Source organism: Scylla paramamosain, chromosome 21, assembly GCF_035594125.1.
Source record: "Scylla paramamosain isolate STU-SP2022 chromosome 21, ASM3559412v1, whole genome shotgun sequence".
Classification (NCBI taxonomy): domain Eukaryota; kingdom Metazoa; phylum Arthropoda; class Malacostraca; order Decapoda; family Portunidae; genus Scylla; species Scylla paramamosain.
In genome coordinates, this window is record NC_087171.1 from 20806834 (window position 1) to 20824304 (window position 17471).

The 17471-nt window shown below is 38.4% G+C and overlaps 2 protein-coding genes across 5 annotated transcripts; one reads left to right on the forward strand and one right to left on the reverse strand.

Annotated features, from left to right (window-relative positions):
• Positions 1 to 259: 259 nt before the first annotated feature.
• Positions 260 to 6375, forward strand: LOC135111220 (uncharacterized). 3 transcript variants are annotated; one of them, XM_064024343.1, is made up of 7 exons: positions 260 to 418; positions 1939 to 2094; positions 2322 to 2504; positions 2912 to 3083; positions 3804 to 4040; positions 4847 to 5035; positions 5546 to 6375. In XM_064024343.1, the coding sequence occupies exons 2-7, from the start codon at positions 1957 to 1959 to the stop codon at positions 6319 to 6321; spliced, it is 1695 nt and encodes a 564-aa protein (XP_063880413.1). In that variant the 5' UTR covers positions 260 to 418; positions 1939 to 1956; the 3' UTR covers positions 6322 to 6375. The 3 variants fall into 3 exon arrangements, with proteins under 3 accessions (XP_063880413.1, XP_063880415.1, XP_063880414.1); XM_064024345.1 differs by lacking the exon at positions 260 to 418 and adding an exon at positions 497 to 541; XM_064024344.1 differs by lacking the exon at positions 260 to 418 and adding an exon at positions 812 to 978.
• A 451-nt stretch (positions 6376 to 6826) lies between these two features.
• LOC135111217 (conserved oligomeric Golgi complex subunit 4-like) lies at positions 6827 to 17471 on the reverse strand. Of its 2 annotated transcripts, XR_010273626.1 has the most exons (18): positions 17253 to 17471; positions 15897 to 16094; positions 15348 to 15438; positions 14753 to 14839; positions 14461 to 14654; positions 13945 to 14101; positions 13506 to 13638; positions 13055 to 13184; positions 12463 to 12710; positions 11681 to 11825; positions 11170 to 11268; positions 10779 to 10908; positions 10346 to 10482; positions 9665 to 9850; positions 9067 to 9204; positions 8604 to 8674; positions 8279 to 8393; positions 6827 to 6944 (listed from the first exon to the last, which is right to left on the reverse strand). XR_010273626.1 is itself a non-coding variant. In XM_064024334.1 (17 exons), the coding sequence occupies exons 1-17, from the start codon at positions 17340 to 17342 to the stop codon at positions 8351 to 8353; spliced, it is 2277 nt and encodes a 758-aa protein (XP_063880404.1). In that variant the 5' UTR covers positions 17343 to 17471; the 3' UTR covers positions 7328 to 8350. The 2 variants fall into 2 exon arrangements, 1 of the variants encoding a protein (XP_063880404.1); XM_064024334.1 differs by lacking the exon at positions 6827 to 6944 and having other exon boundaries at positions 7328 to 8393.

The window sequence follows — 17471 nt, forward strand, 5'->3', positions numbered from 1 at the left end:
TTTCTGAGGCATAGGTGTTTGGTACAAGAAAAGTAATGCCGTAAAACACATATTGCCAGTGCCCCTGGCGTGACGGTGCGGCGCGGGATATTTAAAAATGCTAATTGCTTTGCCTCATACACATATATAGTTCATATTACCAACTCAGTAACACACGTTGAAAAGAAATAAAGCCTAATTTTGAATCAATGTATGTCCAGGAGGAAGAAGTCAACACAATCAGGGGGTATGATGGGTGCAGAGCCGCCAGGAAGCAGAGACGCCCGCCAGGGCCGCCATGTTGAGGCGGAGCAAGGCAGACAGGTACAGGTGTCGGTCGGCGCGGGGCACGTGTCAGAAGAAATGCTCAGTATTGATGCCTTTTCAGCTAATACGCAGTGCAAAGCGACTTAACCAACACTTGAAGGAGGCCCTGAAGGTAAGCACTGGCGCGGTCAGTCCCTCAGTATTTAATTCTGCAGGATTTAGTTTAGTCAGTGAGCAGCAGCGGGCAGCAGCAGGCGTTGCTCTGCTGCGGGCATGGGCACACCTGCCACGGAAGGTCAGCAAAGGTCATGGCAGCGTGGGTGTTAGGCCTTGTTTCCACGTCAGGACAGCCTTGTTTTGCACTACTACCGGCTCGTATATAGAGCAGCGATTGCATTGTTGTCCTTTATTGGTGGTGTGGTGTGTAAAATATATCAGTTTATAAATAAGCGCTTAATGTGTGTGTGAATGTGTATGGTATGAAAACAAGGGATGACAGCCTGTCAGAACCTGCCAAGGCGTGCATCGTTGCTCGTGTCAGGGGAACACGTGGCCTGAGGCGGCAACACCGCCTCACTCGGTGCAGACGCCAGACAGTTGTGGGGCAGGTGCAGGGACCAGCTCCACCATGGTATCAAGTAACCTGTGACTGGCCTAGTCATTTCCCATAATTTTCCCCACAACACGGGTGCAAGTTGTGAACAAGTCTCATTGTGTTGTTTCCTCACGAAAGTAAGAAAAACATCTAACGCGGACTGGCTCTTAGACTTGTCAGTGTTTAATTTTAGTTGTTACTCCATGTCACTGTGTTTTTCGGTATTTTTTTTTTTTTTTACAATAGGGCCACAGCTTTCTGAATTAGGATCTCCGATCGAGTACTGAACAGTCAGTGGCGCCAGTACCCTTTGAGGATGAGGAAGAGGGGCCGACCAACCACACCCAGGACCTTCCACTTCCTGTGAATATATATACATTTAGGTTAGGCTAGTGTCCTAATGGGAACGTTCTGGGGGTGGGCAAAGCCCCCCATTATGTTGGGTTAGTGTCCTTAAGGAAGGGTCTAGTGGGGATACAGCTCTCCCCCTTTTAGATTAGGTTAAGTAATTTTATGTTAGTGTTCTTAAGGTTTGTCCAGGGGAGGAGCAAAAACTCCCCACAGTTGGGTTAGGTTAGGCTAGAAATTTCATCAGTTTTCAAAATATGACATTTCCTCCTTAGACTTTAAATGAATGTCCAAATTTGCTTTAATTTGGCTTCCCACACCCTAAAACCCTGCTTTCCCCAAGCTTATTGAGGATGGAAAAGGAGAAAAAGAAGCTAGGATGTATTAAACTGCAATTTTACCATCGTGGCTTTCATAGCCTGTCCACGATTGCTTAAGCTTATGTTGCTTAGAGTTGCTCTTCTTATTCTGGATTCTACATAGCATCTTCTGTGCAATTATCTTTACTTATAGAGGGAGTAATACATATGAAAGACTAATTGTTCATACACAGAACAAAATGAGTCCATCAGACTATCCCTTTCTACCAGGGGCCAGCAGGGCTAAAAGTGTAAGTGATCTTGAGTATGAGTGTGTGGTGCTTTGTCTTGGCCACCCTGTGTGGGATTGCTAGCTTAGTATATAGAAAGATAGAATTAAACACTGCTTTTGTAATTTGATGCATTGTATTGTATTTCTATTTTTTTCAGGATTAATGAGCCTCAGTTATGGTGTTCTATCTCATTGGGCTGGGCTTGGGAGACCCACGGGATGTGACAGTGAGAGGCCTGGAAGTGATCAAGAACTGTGAGCGTGTCTACCTTGAGGCATACACCTCCATCCTTAGTGGAGGGAAGGAAGCTCTGGTGGGTCACCGTTCTATGGCCACTGCATGCAGTTACTATATATTTTGATTTTATCCATAGTTAATTTTGTATGTTTCATTGACAACTGTCAGATGTCCACTGTGTTTACAGATTGTGATCACATGCAGAACCTTTAAAGTTTTTAATTGAAATTCATTATGTGTCATGTTTACTGTGGATTTTAATCATTTTAAAGATGTTAATAATTTGCCTTGTTAATGTTTCAGGAGAAGTTTTATGGTCGCAAGGTGATATTAGCTGACAGGGAGCAAGTAGAGCAGGCCTCAGATGAGCTGTTTGTGGGAGCCAAGTCCAAAGATGTGGCCCTGTTAGTGGTGGGGGACCCTCTTGGTGCCACCACCCACACTGACCTTAAACTGCGGGCACACCAACTGGGCGTCCCTGTGGAGGTGAGTGGCTGCTGCAGAGCTCCTTGTGGTGCATTAGATGGATTGTTTGTTTCAAGGAATCTATTGGCAGTCACTGAGAGGAATTTTCTTTTTATTTATCAGAGAAGTTCATGTGACAAAGCCAGGGGGTTAGAGTGATATTCTGGTAATACATATTGAAATAATCTTGTGGTTTTTATTCTGTTATTATGTATTAACTTAGTGTCAGTGGCTTCATGACACTTGTCAGATAGTAACCTGCAAATGCACAAATTATTTATTGATGGCTGCAATATTCTCCTTTGTATTTATTTATTTATTTATTTTATTTATTTATTTTTTTTATTAGTAGTAGCATTATTACTATTATTATTATTTTTTTATTTATTTATTTTATTTATTTTATTTATTTATTTTTTTTTTTCCAGATAATTAGCAACGCTTCAATTTTGAATGCTGTTGGTTCATGTGGGCTGCAGCTTTACCATTTTGGAGAAACTGTCTCCATTCCTTTCTGGCAAGATGGATGGGAGCCAGTTAGCTTCTGTGATAAGATTAACAAAAATCTACGGAAAAAGCTCCACACGCTTTGTCTTTTAGGTAATTAGGTCATTGTTCTGTTCCAACAGTTATACTCCATAAGATATGCAAGATTAGGTTCATCAGCAGTATTGGTTAATTAAATTCTGTGTAATGTGAGTGGTATGAGGCCATCTTCCATATGAGTGGGAGAGTTGGTTCATGTTGGTCCCTTCACTGGACTCCAGCTCTCTGCCTCCCAGCATTGGTATTGAGCTAAGATTTGTGTACATAAAGAGTTAAATGAAGCCCCCCCCCCCATGGTCTTTCAGCTTTTATATTTGTTCAAGTAATTAGTGAGAGTAAAGATGATGGAAATGCAATCCTCACTGAGAAGTGGAATTTTTGTACATACATACAGTATGCTGCTGATGCTGCCTTTATTATTGGCAGATAAAGATTTATGTGTCAAATTTGTGTGAAATAAGTTGAGGATAAATGCCATGAAGGGTAGAAATGATATTTGATAAGATTTAATTTTCTAGGATGAAAGACTGCTGAAAAATGTTTGGGAGTGAAATATGGGGCACAAATGAGAAATGGGTATCTCTTTAATTGTGGGAAAATAACTAAGTATAATCTGCACAAGAGCAGATGTAAGATTGTTGTAATACGCATTTTGTTATCCTTGGCCAGTACCCCTCTTATATACTATTATAGCTACAGTGACATTTCAGTGATTTCAGTGCTCTGACAAATACAGTTTTATAGATATCTTTTAATGGATTACTTTGTTTTCAGATATAAAGGTGAAGGAACAGAGCTTAGAAAACCTGCTTCGTGGAAGAAAGATCTTTGAGCCTCCTCGGTACATGCGTGTGGCTCAGGCAGTGCAACAGCTGTTGGCTGTGATAGAGCGGCACCATAGCTCTTCCAAGGGGGAAGACAGAGACTGGCTGCTGACAGAAGACTCTCTTTGTGTTGGACTTGCAAGGGTTGGCACCCCATCCCAGCAGATTATTAAAGGAAAATTAAAAGGTGAATAGAAACAATAGTAGTAGTAGTAGTAGTAGTTGTAGTAGTAATGTGGTTTGAATATTCAAACCATTGTGATCTGACAGTTTTCACACCCCTCTCAGAAGTCCCTTTTACAGGGATGGCTAGAGGTTTTTCCTAGGCTGAGGAGGCAAACTTCTATTTTTCTGATTATGATGCACATGCTGCTGTTGCAGTGTTGACTTTGCTGGACCAACCAACTCATCATTACCTTGGTTTCATGGCCTGCTTCCTTTACATCATAGCCACAAAATGTAATGTTTTTGGATTGCTATGAGCAATTAAAATGTTAGCCAGCTTTAGGTAGCAATGTTGAGGCTGCCGTAACATCATGGTTACAACTTTGTTGTAATTTTGAAGGTCTGTAGTTATAAGTGGCTTCTTGCCTTTGTTAATGGTTTTGCATAACATCCTAAGTGTGTTGTTCATAACTGTTTACTGTTTCAGGCATATAATTTACTTGTATTATTAAGATCATTGGTGGTACCACATTTGTTACTTCTCTTCCCAAAATTTTCATTTCTTATAGTCATCATCATTTTCCTTCTACTTAAGTGGTCTTGTATCCAGCTCTTCATTGTCCATTTGTCCTTAAGGATGTAACTTTGCAACAGTTTTCCAAGTAGGATTTTGTCAAATACTTCTCTAGATCTTATAATGTACATGAATGCTATCTGCCCATGAAGAGGTTGGATATAATGCACTAATTTATGTTTTATTGGTGTTGTGACTGCAGACGAAATGAAAATTCAGATTTTTTTCAAATTTTCTGTACATTTGATTAACAGAACTGGTTGACTGTGACCTTGGGGAGCCTCTTCACTCACTTATTGTATGTGGTGAATGCCATCCAGTGGAGGAGGAAGCCCTAGAAAAGTTGACAGCTTATTTCATGGGGCATGAAGACAACTTGAAGCATAAACCCACAAGCAACAAAGGAATCTTCCACATGATTGGACTTGGTCTTGGCCAACCTGGTAAGTATTCCTACTATTGCCAGAAAATGTTAGTATTAATAGTGCTGGAAATTTGTTTTCAATTAGTTCAAAAGATAGGTGACTATTTCAAGTTCTGAAATTGGTGACCACCTACTTTAGGTTTTCTGTATATTCTTTGTAAAAAAGATTCTCAGGCACATATTGATTCTAATATCTTGGACAAGTCTACAAAATAGGTTTTGTAAGGGATTTCTGTGAGGCTTGGATTGTCTTAGGCATACTAAAGCCTTCAACCACATCTGGTATAAATTTGTAGTGTCTATTCTGTCCTTTTACATTTTGGCATGCTATAACTTTTGGAAAGCTCTATTTAGTATATCTAAGCTACAAGAATTTCAGCTCTCTAGGTCTTTATTGTGAGGGTTTTAGAGCTAAAATAATAAACTGAAGGTTTGGTTCAACACAACCTTGCATCATAAATAGAGAGGGGAGAAATTCTGGATGGTACCATTCTTAATATATAAATCTAATGCAGATTTCTCTTTGCAGGTGATGTAACAGTGAAAGGCCTGGATGCCATCAAGAAATCTTCAAAAGTGTTTCTTGAAAATTACACGTCTGTCATGGAAGGTGGTATTGAGGCAATGCAGACTTTGTTTGACAAAGAAATAACAGTTGTGGACAGAGAAATGGTTGAGCAAAGCTCAGAGGAAATTTTGCAATGTACAAAAAATGGTGATGTTGCTTTCCTGGTTATTGGTGATCCCCTTAGTGCCACAACTCACATAGATCTTGTGATCCGTGCCTTAGATAAAAATATTCTTCTCAATATTGTTCATAATGCTTCTATCTTAAATGCTGTTGGTTGTTGTGGTCTGCAGTTGTATTCCTTTGGGGAGACTGTTTCTCTTCCATTCTGGGAAGATGGTTGGTGCCCAGATAGCTACTATGACAAAATCTGCAGCAATATGGAGAATGGATGGCACACCCTCTGTCTGCTTGACATCAAAGTTAAAGAGCAAAAAGCTGAGAACCTAGTTAAAGGTTTGAACATTTATGAACCTCCAAGATTCATGACAGCAGCAGATGGGGCTGCACAGATTTTGGAGGTCATTAAAAGAAGGGCATCAGAGGGCAGACCCACTCCTCTCACTCCTGAGCAGCTAGTGATAGGTGTGGCAAGGGTAGGAACCAAGTCACAGGCGTTGAAGACGTGCACTCTGGAGGATCTTGCCCTTGAAAACCTTGGTGCCCCTCTTCACTGTTTGGTTATTGTTGGGGAAACTCATCCATTAGAAGATGAGTATGTCAATATGTTTAGGTGATAAGGCTAAGATGTTTTCTTGCTGTCAAAATATTAATAAAGCATAGAAGTTAGATATTTCCTATAAAATCAGCCATAGATGATGCAGGACTTGAGAAAAGAAAGAAATGCAGCTTTTGATGACATGGATCTTGATGTTATTAGGATCGGCAATGTGTGAAGATGAGCCTGGGCGTTTAGGTTCCAGAGATAAATTTACACAGAAGCCACTCTCTCTTTGTCAGTAAATCACTTCTTTTCATTTAATTAACTGTTGCCTGTCATAATACATTTTGTCTGGCACCATGTTTTTTTTTGTCAAATGGTCTCGGTTTTCGGGTGCCATAATGTTTTTAAATGTTCTTATTGTCAGGCAGCTTTTTATTGCCTAACATCATGAGGGTTTCAGTGTGAGATGATCTTTATTACCTGGTGTTAAAATGTTCCTATTGTTGTACAGCCTTTATTGCCCAATGTCATGAATGTTCAAGTGAGTTGTGAAGACAGCAAGATAATGAAAATCAGGGTAATTTTTTATTATAAAATTTATATTTTCTATATCTCTGGAATAAACAATCTGTGTATAATACCAAGAACCAAGTTCTTGGTATTATACAGGACCACTGCTGCCATGATGCAGACCACCTGTAGGAACACAAAACTAAAGTTAAGAAGGGATGGCTGCTCTCTCTCTCTCTCTCTCTCTCTCTCTCTCTCTCGAGAGAGAGAGAGAGAGAGAGAGAGAGAGAGAGAGAGAGAATCATCATTACCAATTTGTACGATTCCATTTATTTTTTGGGGGGTTTAATTTAATTAGGATACATTATGTCAGATACCATGGCTTGAGTTTTGTCTTGGTAGTATGAGAGATGAAGAGGAGAAAGAATTCTAGACATGTGCAGTGATGTGAGTGTTTGCAAAATTTGAGAATGAATATAATCTTTGTGTTATAGTTTGAATTGTAATGGTTGAAGATGTGGCTGGTGTAAATGGCATGCACAGGAGGAACTTTGAGAAATAAGATGTTAAATTGGAATTTATTTACAACATACGTGCTATGGATGTGTCCAGAAATGTAATAAGAACACTGTCAGATCTGAGAGAGTTGGGAGGGAAAGATAAAGATATGTATGTATGCTTGACATCTGAATTGTGATGGGAATTAGTTTGAGAGTGGTGTACAGGGGAAGAGAATGTCTAGTTTTTGTTTGGATAGTGCACCATTCTCACATCAACTACTATCACAATTCAGAGATCAAGCAAGCATATATACATACATATCTTCATCTTTCCCTCCCAACACTTTCAGACCATATTACATCTATATTTCAATTAACATCTTATTTCTCCATACAAGCTTCTCCCATGCATGCCATCTATACCAGCCACACTTTCATCTATTAGAATTCAAATTTTAACACTTAGGTTCCTCAGCAATACAGCATTTACATTTATCAGGTTCCTCAGCAATACAGCATTTACATTTATCATTTACATCTTAATCTTTGCAAACACTTATATCACTCTACAAGGCGCCTTTCACCTCCTTATCTCTCACACTACCAGGACAACAAAACTCAAGCCAGGATATTTGACAATGTATCCCCCACTTATTCTCTCTCTCTCTCTCTCTCTCTCTCTCTCTCTCTCTCTCTCTCTCTCTCTCTCTCTCTCTCTCCTATTATATATAGAACACAAGCAACCTAACATTTAAAAGTAGCCTGTAATCACTCACTACATACCCATGAAGCTCTCAAATAACATTATAAAGCAAATACTTTAACAATTGCATTATCACCTAAAATTTCATGAGCTGAAACTGGCCACAACCAAGGTGAGTATCTGCTTCTCAAGTATATTTTTCCATCAAATTTCATTGACTTAAGGGGGAAAAATTATTAGTGTAAATATCGGTACAGCACTAAATACTTGAATATCATGGGCAAGAACTAGACACCTGTGAAACCAGGATAGCTTACCACCACTGCAGCCATGACAACCAGTCCTAAAACATTCTACAATTTTATGAACTTGCCAAAGGTATTACTTTCTTAAAGTTTCAATCTCTTGATTTCATCTGCTTTGAAGTCAACTCTGAAAAGAAGATAATCCTCATTAACTTTAGGAAACTGATAATTCTGAAAGTAAGAGTCTAGTGTGCTTTACAAAAACTAAAAGAACCACTCAACTCTGTTTACAAGTACTGATTAGAATCTTTGATACTAAGTAGCTTGTACTATCTGTGTTTGCTTACAAACACTCCACAATCAGGTAAATTATAATTCATTGACTAAAATTATTTACCTAAGTTGTAGAACTTTCCTCATTTCTGATGGAGTTAGTCTCCAGGTAGTGGTAGATGAATATTCTGAAACCTGTAAATAATAATTGATATTAACACAAGTCATCTGGACCATCTGAAGTTTTTGCTCAAAGCAAGATGCTCATGATGAGTCATAACCACCAAGGAGAGGAAGAAAATACTGACAATTCTGGAAAGGCTGGCTGGTGGCCATGAATATAAATTAGTCAAGTGTGTGTGTGTCAGTCAGGTTTGTGTGCCAACTGTTGCTCTAAAAAAACTGAAATGGATTACAGCACACCACAAGTACAGTAATCAGGCAAAATCAGAAAAAATTACTTAAATAATCAAGTAAGATGAGCAGTTAATCCAAAAAGCAATTACATACATTATTACAATCACTGATGTGCTACAGTATCACACTCATCTCAATTTTAGAAGTGTGGAGATAACTAACAGGCTTACCTCTGCAAGATTTTCCAAGTTGAGCAACGTTGCCATCTGTGTGAGTCTGGTAAGGTGTTCTCGAACTCCCCACTCAGACACTTGGGACAAATAGCCAACTATTGCCCGCACTTCTCGGTCAAACTGCAAGCCACCCAGCTGTAAAATGGAAGAACAAAGCCAATGTTTAAACTTCCTTATTACAGACTCCTATATAAGCACTACGGAACTAAAGATAAAACAATTATAAGGAAAAAAAAGAATATGAGAAAAATACAACTACGTTTTTGACATTCATTATTTTCATTCTGATTTATGCACAAGTTATTATAGTCATTCATGACTTGAGTGTGTGTGTGTTTTTATTTCAGCTACTTCCACTGTGGGGATACTGGCCTGTTATACAGATGTGGATCATTATGTATCATTGTGGAGGCAAAGGCTGAGATGTGATATATTTCAAGTCCTAAGGAATCAGTGTACTGAGGGGAGCATCCCTCCTCAGTTATCCTTGTTTTGAGAGACTGTTAGTCTAGTTTATAGTAAGTAGAATAGATCATATTTAATAATTATATTTATCTCTGTTACTTTTTTCTTGAAATATTTACACAAAGCTCACCCGATTAAAAGAGGACTTGAAGACTGCTTTTTCAAGCTGTTCTGCCACCTCACTCACAAGCACTCCCACCAGAGCCTTGTAATTTTCTTCAGTCAACAAAGAGGTAAAAGATCCAAGCAGTCCATCTACTTGCACCATCAGAGTTTGGCTAAAAGGATCATTTGCTTCATATGAAGCAAATTCTTCCTGAAAAATAGAAAACAATGAACATATTTAAGTAGTGATTGAACAAATGACACTATATTATTTGCAACAATAGATGGAAAACACACATTCTTACAAGAATTAGCCACTTTTAAAGACAGGTTTCATATTTACATGGATCATCCTTCACCAGCAGATACCAGCTCACCATACTGAAAGATTGCATGCAGCTCATCTCCCAAAGCCCACCATAGCAGACTGCCATCCATCACCCATCACTGACTTTCACAATACTTATGACACAAAGAAAAACAGGAATACCATTCAAAGTATGTGCCGGAGGCTTCTGACACACACTACATTCCTATATTATCTCTATCAAAGAATGAAATCTAAATGTAAGAGCAATTCGTGCTAAATTTCTCAAAAATAACCCCTATATTACCAACATTATCCGTGGAAAAACTAATATTCTGACCTTTATGAAATTATGAAGCAAAAAACAAATATCTGAAAGAAGGTGGAAGAATACTCTACCTCCTTGATGTCATGAGAGGTTGTGTTGAAGATGTCCACCCACGGCTTGACCCGAGGCTTAACAGCCGTTGCTCGCAGCTGCGATATCCCAAATTCCACAACTAATGCAAGCTTGCCTGTGGTTGCTTTCAAATCATCTGGAAATGTCCAAAACCAATTAGTCAAGAGCCTAGTAAAAGTAAGTATAGTTACAGACTATGCCAACATTCACAATCATCATTACTTTTCATTTTAAGCAGCATACCATTCACTCTTTAAGTGTGCATAAGGTTACTATATAGTCCATTAAAGTGAATTCCGTATAATCTTCCACTACTTAAATACTTGCAATATGGTGATTTAAAAAAATGTATGAGTTAGTGTTACATCATCAGTACCTTCAGTATAAAAGCACTATCAGTAATATTAACTGAACATGAACAGCACTACTCACTTAGACAGGAGTCCAGCTTTGCCCGAGCAGTGTTGCTGAGACCAACCATGGCACTGTTAATGCTGTCTTCCAGCGAGGCATGCAGGCTTCTGATATGACGCATGCTAGTCTCAGTGTTGTTGAGGGCAGTCTGTCAAGTACAAAATCTATAAATAATTTAGCAGGTTTTAAGTAACAGTATCTGGGGTCGCCACTGCACTAATTTACCAAAAGAAAACTAATATATTATCACTTTCCATAATATTACTCAACAGTCATCAAACTATAGCAATTAAACCAGCATACAGTAGGATCACAGTTGTTGCACTTGATACCCAATGAAAACTATCGCAAATAATGAAAAAACACAATGTATATTTAAAAGAAACTTTTTGAAAAACCACATATATACCAGAAATGCTTGTCTCAAAGCATCTGAGTCTGTTGTGGTGGAGTTGATTTTTCCAGCTTGAAGTGTTGACTGTAAAGAAGACTGCAACACAGTGTATGCCTGCAAATACAAGTACATTAATTTGCATGTCCCATATACTAAAAACAACTAAATAGGGAAGCCTCAAAGTCTAATAGAAAACTTGCAGAATTGAGATATGAGAAGGGTGGGAGAAAGGCAAGCTGAGTGCAACAAAGTAATTATAAGTGTGTTTGATAAAAGAAAAGAGAAAAAAGTCATAGAGTATGAGAAGCTGGAAGGTGCAAGGATACAATGAAAGATGACAACTCATTCTCTTTGCAGTCTCAATTCCTCTTTCCAGCTTCAATCATACTTATATATTCATTTCACCATTTACTTCCTTTCCTCACTCCCCCTAAAAACTTTTTTCAAAACACAAACTACTTCTGCACACCCCAGCACACTTCATATATCTAGTAACTATTATAAAAATAAATTATCAATGACGAACCTGGTTAAGATCAAGATAGCCTTGAGCAGGAAAGCCTTTCCTCAGTGTCTGCCTGAAGCCTTCTGCCAGTTGGGTTTCCACCAAGGTGACAGCGTGGTTCAGCATTGCGCACACTCCATCCACGCTGCTTGAGGCAATGGACCGCCTGTCCAAGGACATGATGAAATTCAGTTATTCATCAATGCATCTTAACAACAAGATGGACCCTTTAAGAAAAAAAAAAAAAAATCCCTTTGTATTTAACCTGCCACATACAGAATAGGGAGATGGTGGACTGCAACTTATATGGAGCAGGTGGTGGATGCCATCCAACAACAATGCAAACAGCACGTTGTGAGCAGGAGATATCCCCAATCCAACTCTTCATTTGTTTATGATCACATGAATGTGCATGACAGTCACATGAAAACAATTCTCAAGACAATAAAAAATATTTTGTCTGCAAAATAGAAAAGCATGAACCACAAATGACTTTATACATTCCTCTAACCTAACATCAAAACATTTTACATAAAGCAACACAGCCCTTACAGACTGGCATTCTGCATATGCCTGATTCAGTGTTTTAGCACTTTCTGTATCTAACTTTGCTCCCAGCTCTTTCATAACAGAACATACAGATCCAATACTACTGTCAAGTAGAGACGAAACAAGTCAAATGACCAAGTATCCCAATACAGTGAATGAAAGACTTTCTTACCCCAGCCAACAATATCACACGGAAGATAGACTAGTGCATTATTAACAAAGCTAAGACAAGCAGGAAAATTTTATTAACATACCTTATACTCTTTTTGATTATGTAAAAGGCATCATCCACTATTGAAGATGTATGGGCTGCATCTTCCACAGTGTCCATGATTAATGCCTTTTTGAAGGACTCATTAAGATAAAACTGTTCCAGTATGGTGTAGTCACCTACAATGACAGCCATGTCACACACCAGCTGTGACTGTGACAAACGTCCCTCAAATTCTGTTTCTTTCTTTTCCCTTTCTGCCGCCTCAGGAAGAGATGCTTCAAAGTCAGCCTGTAACATATGTTGAAAAAGTAGACAGATGAAACAATTATATGATCCAATGGATACCGTAGAAAGATCAGAAGTTAAAAGTTCTGTGGCTTCTGTTCATCAAATGTTTGATTAGTGTTGGCTTCAACATATGGCAAATGAAAATGAGAGATGCAGCAACCACATTAAAAGAATACTGCCACTGTATTCCCTCCATTTTCACAAAAGAAAGAGAGAAAGAGAGAGACTAAAAAGGGACATTTTGTGGAATGAGAACTTAGCCAAATGAAGTCCCGAAACAAACTGGGTTAAATACGGTTGAAGAAAATAGCAAGAAACAAAAAAATAAATAAATAAATATTTACAGTAACCCGCCTCCGGATGAAGCGTAAATAAAGTTCTGCTCGGGCATTGATGAGGGTAAGCTCTCCCAGCAAGGTGTCCAGGTCCCTGGGATCCGGCTGGTCTGCCCGTGGTTCCCTCCCTGCCCCAAATCTGTAGGTGAGTACATTATTATTATGAGCATTTTTTGTTATTATTATTATTATTATTATTATTATTATTATTATCATTATTATTATTACAATTACTATTATTATTATTATCATTATTATTACTATTATCACCTTATTACTATCATCATTATTATCATTATTATGAAATTCCATCAAGGGAAAATGATAGAACTCACACATACCCTGGCAGCATTCTCCAAAGAGCTATCAAGTATCATTTATTGTTGTCTCAAACCTATGCAAGTGCCTTCAGGTGTAACAAAGTTTCTCCTGGTAGGAAAAAATAAATAAAAAAAATTACCTAAGAGAGCTTCGCACAGCTGACACAACAGCATCAAGTCGCCTGTGCTTCCTCATCTCAGAGCCGATGCGGCCAGCTTGCCGGTCACACTCACGCTGCAGCATTTCCACAACCAGGGAAAGATGACCAGGACCTGTACAGTTTTATAGAGCAAATTTCCCTTTGTTACATAACTAAAAACAAATAGTTGTTGTTGAGTAGTGATGCTGAACTCAAAGATCCCACAGCAGCCCAAGTTGTGTTGCTCATTTAAATGACTCCCTTCTTTCTTACACAGATACATGAGACATCATGCTTAATACATATGAGGCATACAGTGTAAAACAGGCAACCTGCCATTTCTATAGCTTGGTTAGGTTGTCCCTTTTACACTATGTGATGCAACACATGGGAAGCAATATCATCAATAAACCTTCATACATAACAGTAGGAAACTTACCGTAATATGTCTCAATAATAGGTTGTCGGACTTCAATAGTTCTTGCAATTCCCTCAAAAAGGAGTGTGAAAGTATCTGCCCAAATAACATGGGAGCGCTTCTCTCTTGGACCAAGATTCTGAGCTGCTGCTAGGTTTTGGGCAGTAGATTCCTGAACCTATACAGGAATATAAGACATTAAAAAAAAAAAAAAACTTTATACCAGTAAGTAAAAATAACCCCTAAAGATATAATTAAAGAAAGCATCATTCCTCAAATTCCTGATTTTTATACCAATCCTAAAATTTTCTCCATCCAATCAAAAGTTTTCTGCATTTATTATTACCCAATCACTTTCATGATCACTGAATTTCAAATCTTTTAAAAGTCATTGGCCCACTAACCTAAGGAACAAAAAAAAAAAGCCTTATTGCTACTATACTGAATATTTCATTCCAGCAAAATGAATATATACTTACCTAATGTGGGAAGGTAATTTCATTCACAGAGATACAGATCACTCTATCAATTTCTTACCTTTGCACACAAATAAGTAGTGAACTTCTTCAAACCTTCTTCATGTTTGTTTAGTAAAGGAAAGAGCTTGAAGAACCTGTCCACACTAGCCATGTCCTCCCTCTTGACAGCTTCATCAAACTTGTGGGTGATCAGTGAGCTCAACTCCTTCTCTGCTTGCCGCAGTCGGTCAAACCAAGTCTCCACATTTTCAGCTGTGAACAATAAATATGTAAACAATGTATCCAACATTACCAGGCTGGATTAGTGTTTCAGGATTCATGCAAAATAATCTTAATCTCATCCTTAAAACCTTTGCTGGCAGAATCAGTGGTGTGCAGGAGCAGTGTTTCGTCCATGGCTAAAAACCGATGGATGTGGGCGGCAGCAGTCTCATAGTCTGCCAAAAGTTAATAAAAAGAAGTAAATTTTATCATTAATAGGCTGGGAAACCAATATATGCACATTTACACTGGAAGATATATTCATATATTTCAAAAATATTTTCATGATTTTTACTATTATCAATATAATAAACATAGCAATACTGTTTTTTATGTAACAAAATAACTTGTCATTATAATTTGTGTTTATCACTCAAGAATGGAATTCTATTATAATGTGAAAAAAAGTGGTGTTTTCAGAATACCCCTTAAAATTATCTATATAAAGCAATGAATTAGTAATCATTGCTATCAATATAAAAGTAGGTACTGATTATGAACACAAATCTATACTTTTTTTAAACCCTTCATAATTCAATGCTGCAAAATACCAAACCAGCCTTCCACTTTTTTTTTTAATTCAACTATGCAAAGCCAACACATTATAAATCACCAAGACTCCAACTGAAAACCAGCATTTTGCTTTGAGTGTGGTTAAATTCAATCTGTTGTGGCAAAACCCACCTTCCTGTGCTAATGCTGTGGCCACTCCTCCACTGCAGCCTTCCAAGTCTAGCAGATCTCCAACCCTCGCCTGTGTCTCCACAACTCGGCTCTGTCATCAACACCAGGGACACTCCATTGTAAACACATTATTAAGTTTAAAGCAAAACAAGAGTTATTATCTGACATTCTATATTACTTTGGTAGTTCTAACTATGATAATGATCCCCAAGTAACCACAAGATTTTTCTCTTAAACGTGTATACTTTCCCTTACAATTGGACATCTCTTCCTAAAACAAAAAATGTCCCTCTTCATATGATAGGTCTCTCAAATTGGGTACCATTTTGCTTTTTGCTCTCTATATTCTATTTTCTATGATCCTGATACACTTTTTCTCATGAGGGGACCACACTATTGCTGAATATTGAAGTCTTGGACACATTACTCTTCATCCAAATAAGTAAATACCAGACAATATGAGAATAGCTCTTTTCCTATCTCACACACACACACGTTTTCAGTGACATCATAATATCCATGTTTCCTTTATAACACATTAAAACCCACCTTTGCCAAGTCCAGCTGCCGTACTTTGGCCGAGACATTGTTGGCCAGCTGATGTGTAAAGGATATGGTGTTCTCCAGCTGTCTTGCATCAGCCTGAACCAGTTGTAGGGTAGGGACCAGGCGGGCAAGTTGGGACAGTCGTGCCTCAAGATGGTGACGGTTTCCAACACTCCACTCAAGTCGTTCAGCAACTGCTACCTGTGAGATACAGAATTCAATGATAGAGACCATGACCACTGTCAGAATTCAATGATAGAGACCATGACCACTGTCAACACACTGATTCCATCTAGACTTAATTTTTCCCTTTTCCCTTCCCTTCATGAAATGCATTCTTAGTTCTAAACAACAATGGGTGAACTTGTTGAATAAAACTTTAATATATTCTCTACAACTGTCTATTCTTACATACATGCAGCCCTCTCCAACAGTGCTAACATCTTGATATCACATTAACAGATACATGACATGAAGGATAGTAGAATATTCAGAAAAAAAAAAGTAAAAAGAAAGACAGAAACAAAGAAAGAAAGAACAGACTCTGCAAAAAAGGCAAACTGATCTCTGCTGCTTGCTCCCTGCCTTCATGTACTCATGAACATCTAGTTTAACATTCCATACCTTCAAGCACTACAGAATATCTAGGTTAATTTGATATATATTAAAAATGAGACTGATACCTGACATTCCATTATCATATCTGAAACTGTAACAAATTGCTATGATCATCAGTTTGTTTAATATGGGATTCAACCTACTTGAACCAGAGATACTAAAATTTCTCCTTTCACAGTTCATGATGTGCCATATATAATTTCTTCCCAACATTATTGCTCACTTCTTGAACTAATTTCCTCCCCAATTTGCAAGGTTAGTGAATTCAAAAGGTTAGGATAGCGTAGCGGGGGATATGGGGAGGCAGGGGAGCTGATATTCCGTTTGTTAACTATTTTTAAGGATTTCCCCAAAAGCTATGTTTTCTCCTTGGACTTTTGAAGTATCCAATGTTGGTCTATTTGGCCTCCCCCAACTTAAAACCCCGCTTTCTCACCAGGTTCTCAAGAGAATATAAAAGGAGCCGCTATCGGAAAGATTTATAAAAAAAATAAATAAATAAATAAAAAAGATAAAATAAAAAAATATCTATATGATCATCTATCTATTCAGCAACATATATCACATTTCTGAGTATGAATACACACAAGCAACTTTACCAATCTTTCACTTACCGTGAGGAAAGTTTAATGAATATAAAGTAGACCAATAATATTTACCGGGACTCCTCCCCCTCCCGAAAGACCAACGTGGCAGTGTCTCCAGCCCCCACCGCTCCGCCTACCTAGCCAGGCGACTCACCTCTTCCTCACATAACTTCTCGTACGCCCTCTTGATGTCACTCAGGGACGTCAGCTTCTTCGGGTCAACATGCTCCTCCTCGTCACCCATCGTCTAAAGTTTCGGCACCGAAGTTTGTCCAGCTGTAACTTGTCAACTGCAGCTCGATCTTGATCTTGATGGTACAGGTGGCACAGGATAGCTCCTGAGTCAGGCCTTTGGATCGGCAAATCCATGAAC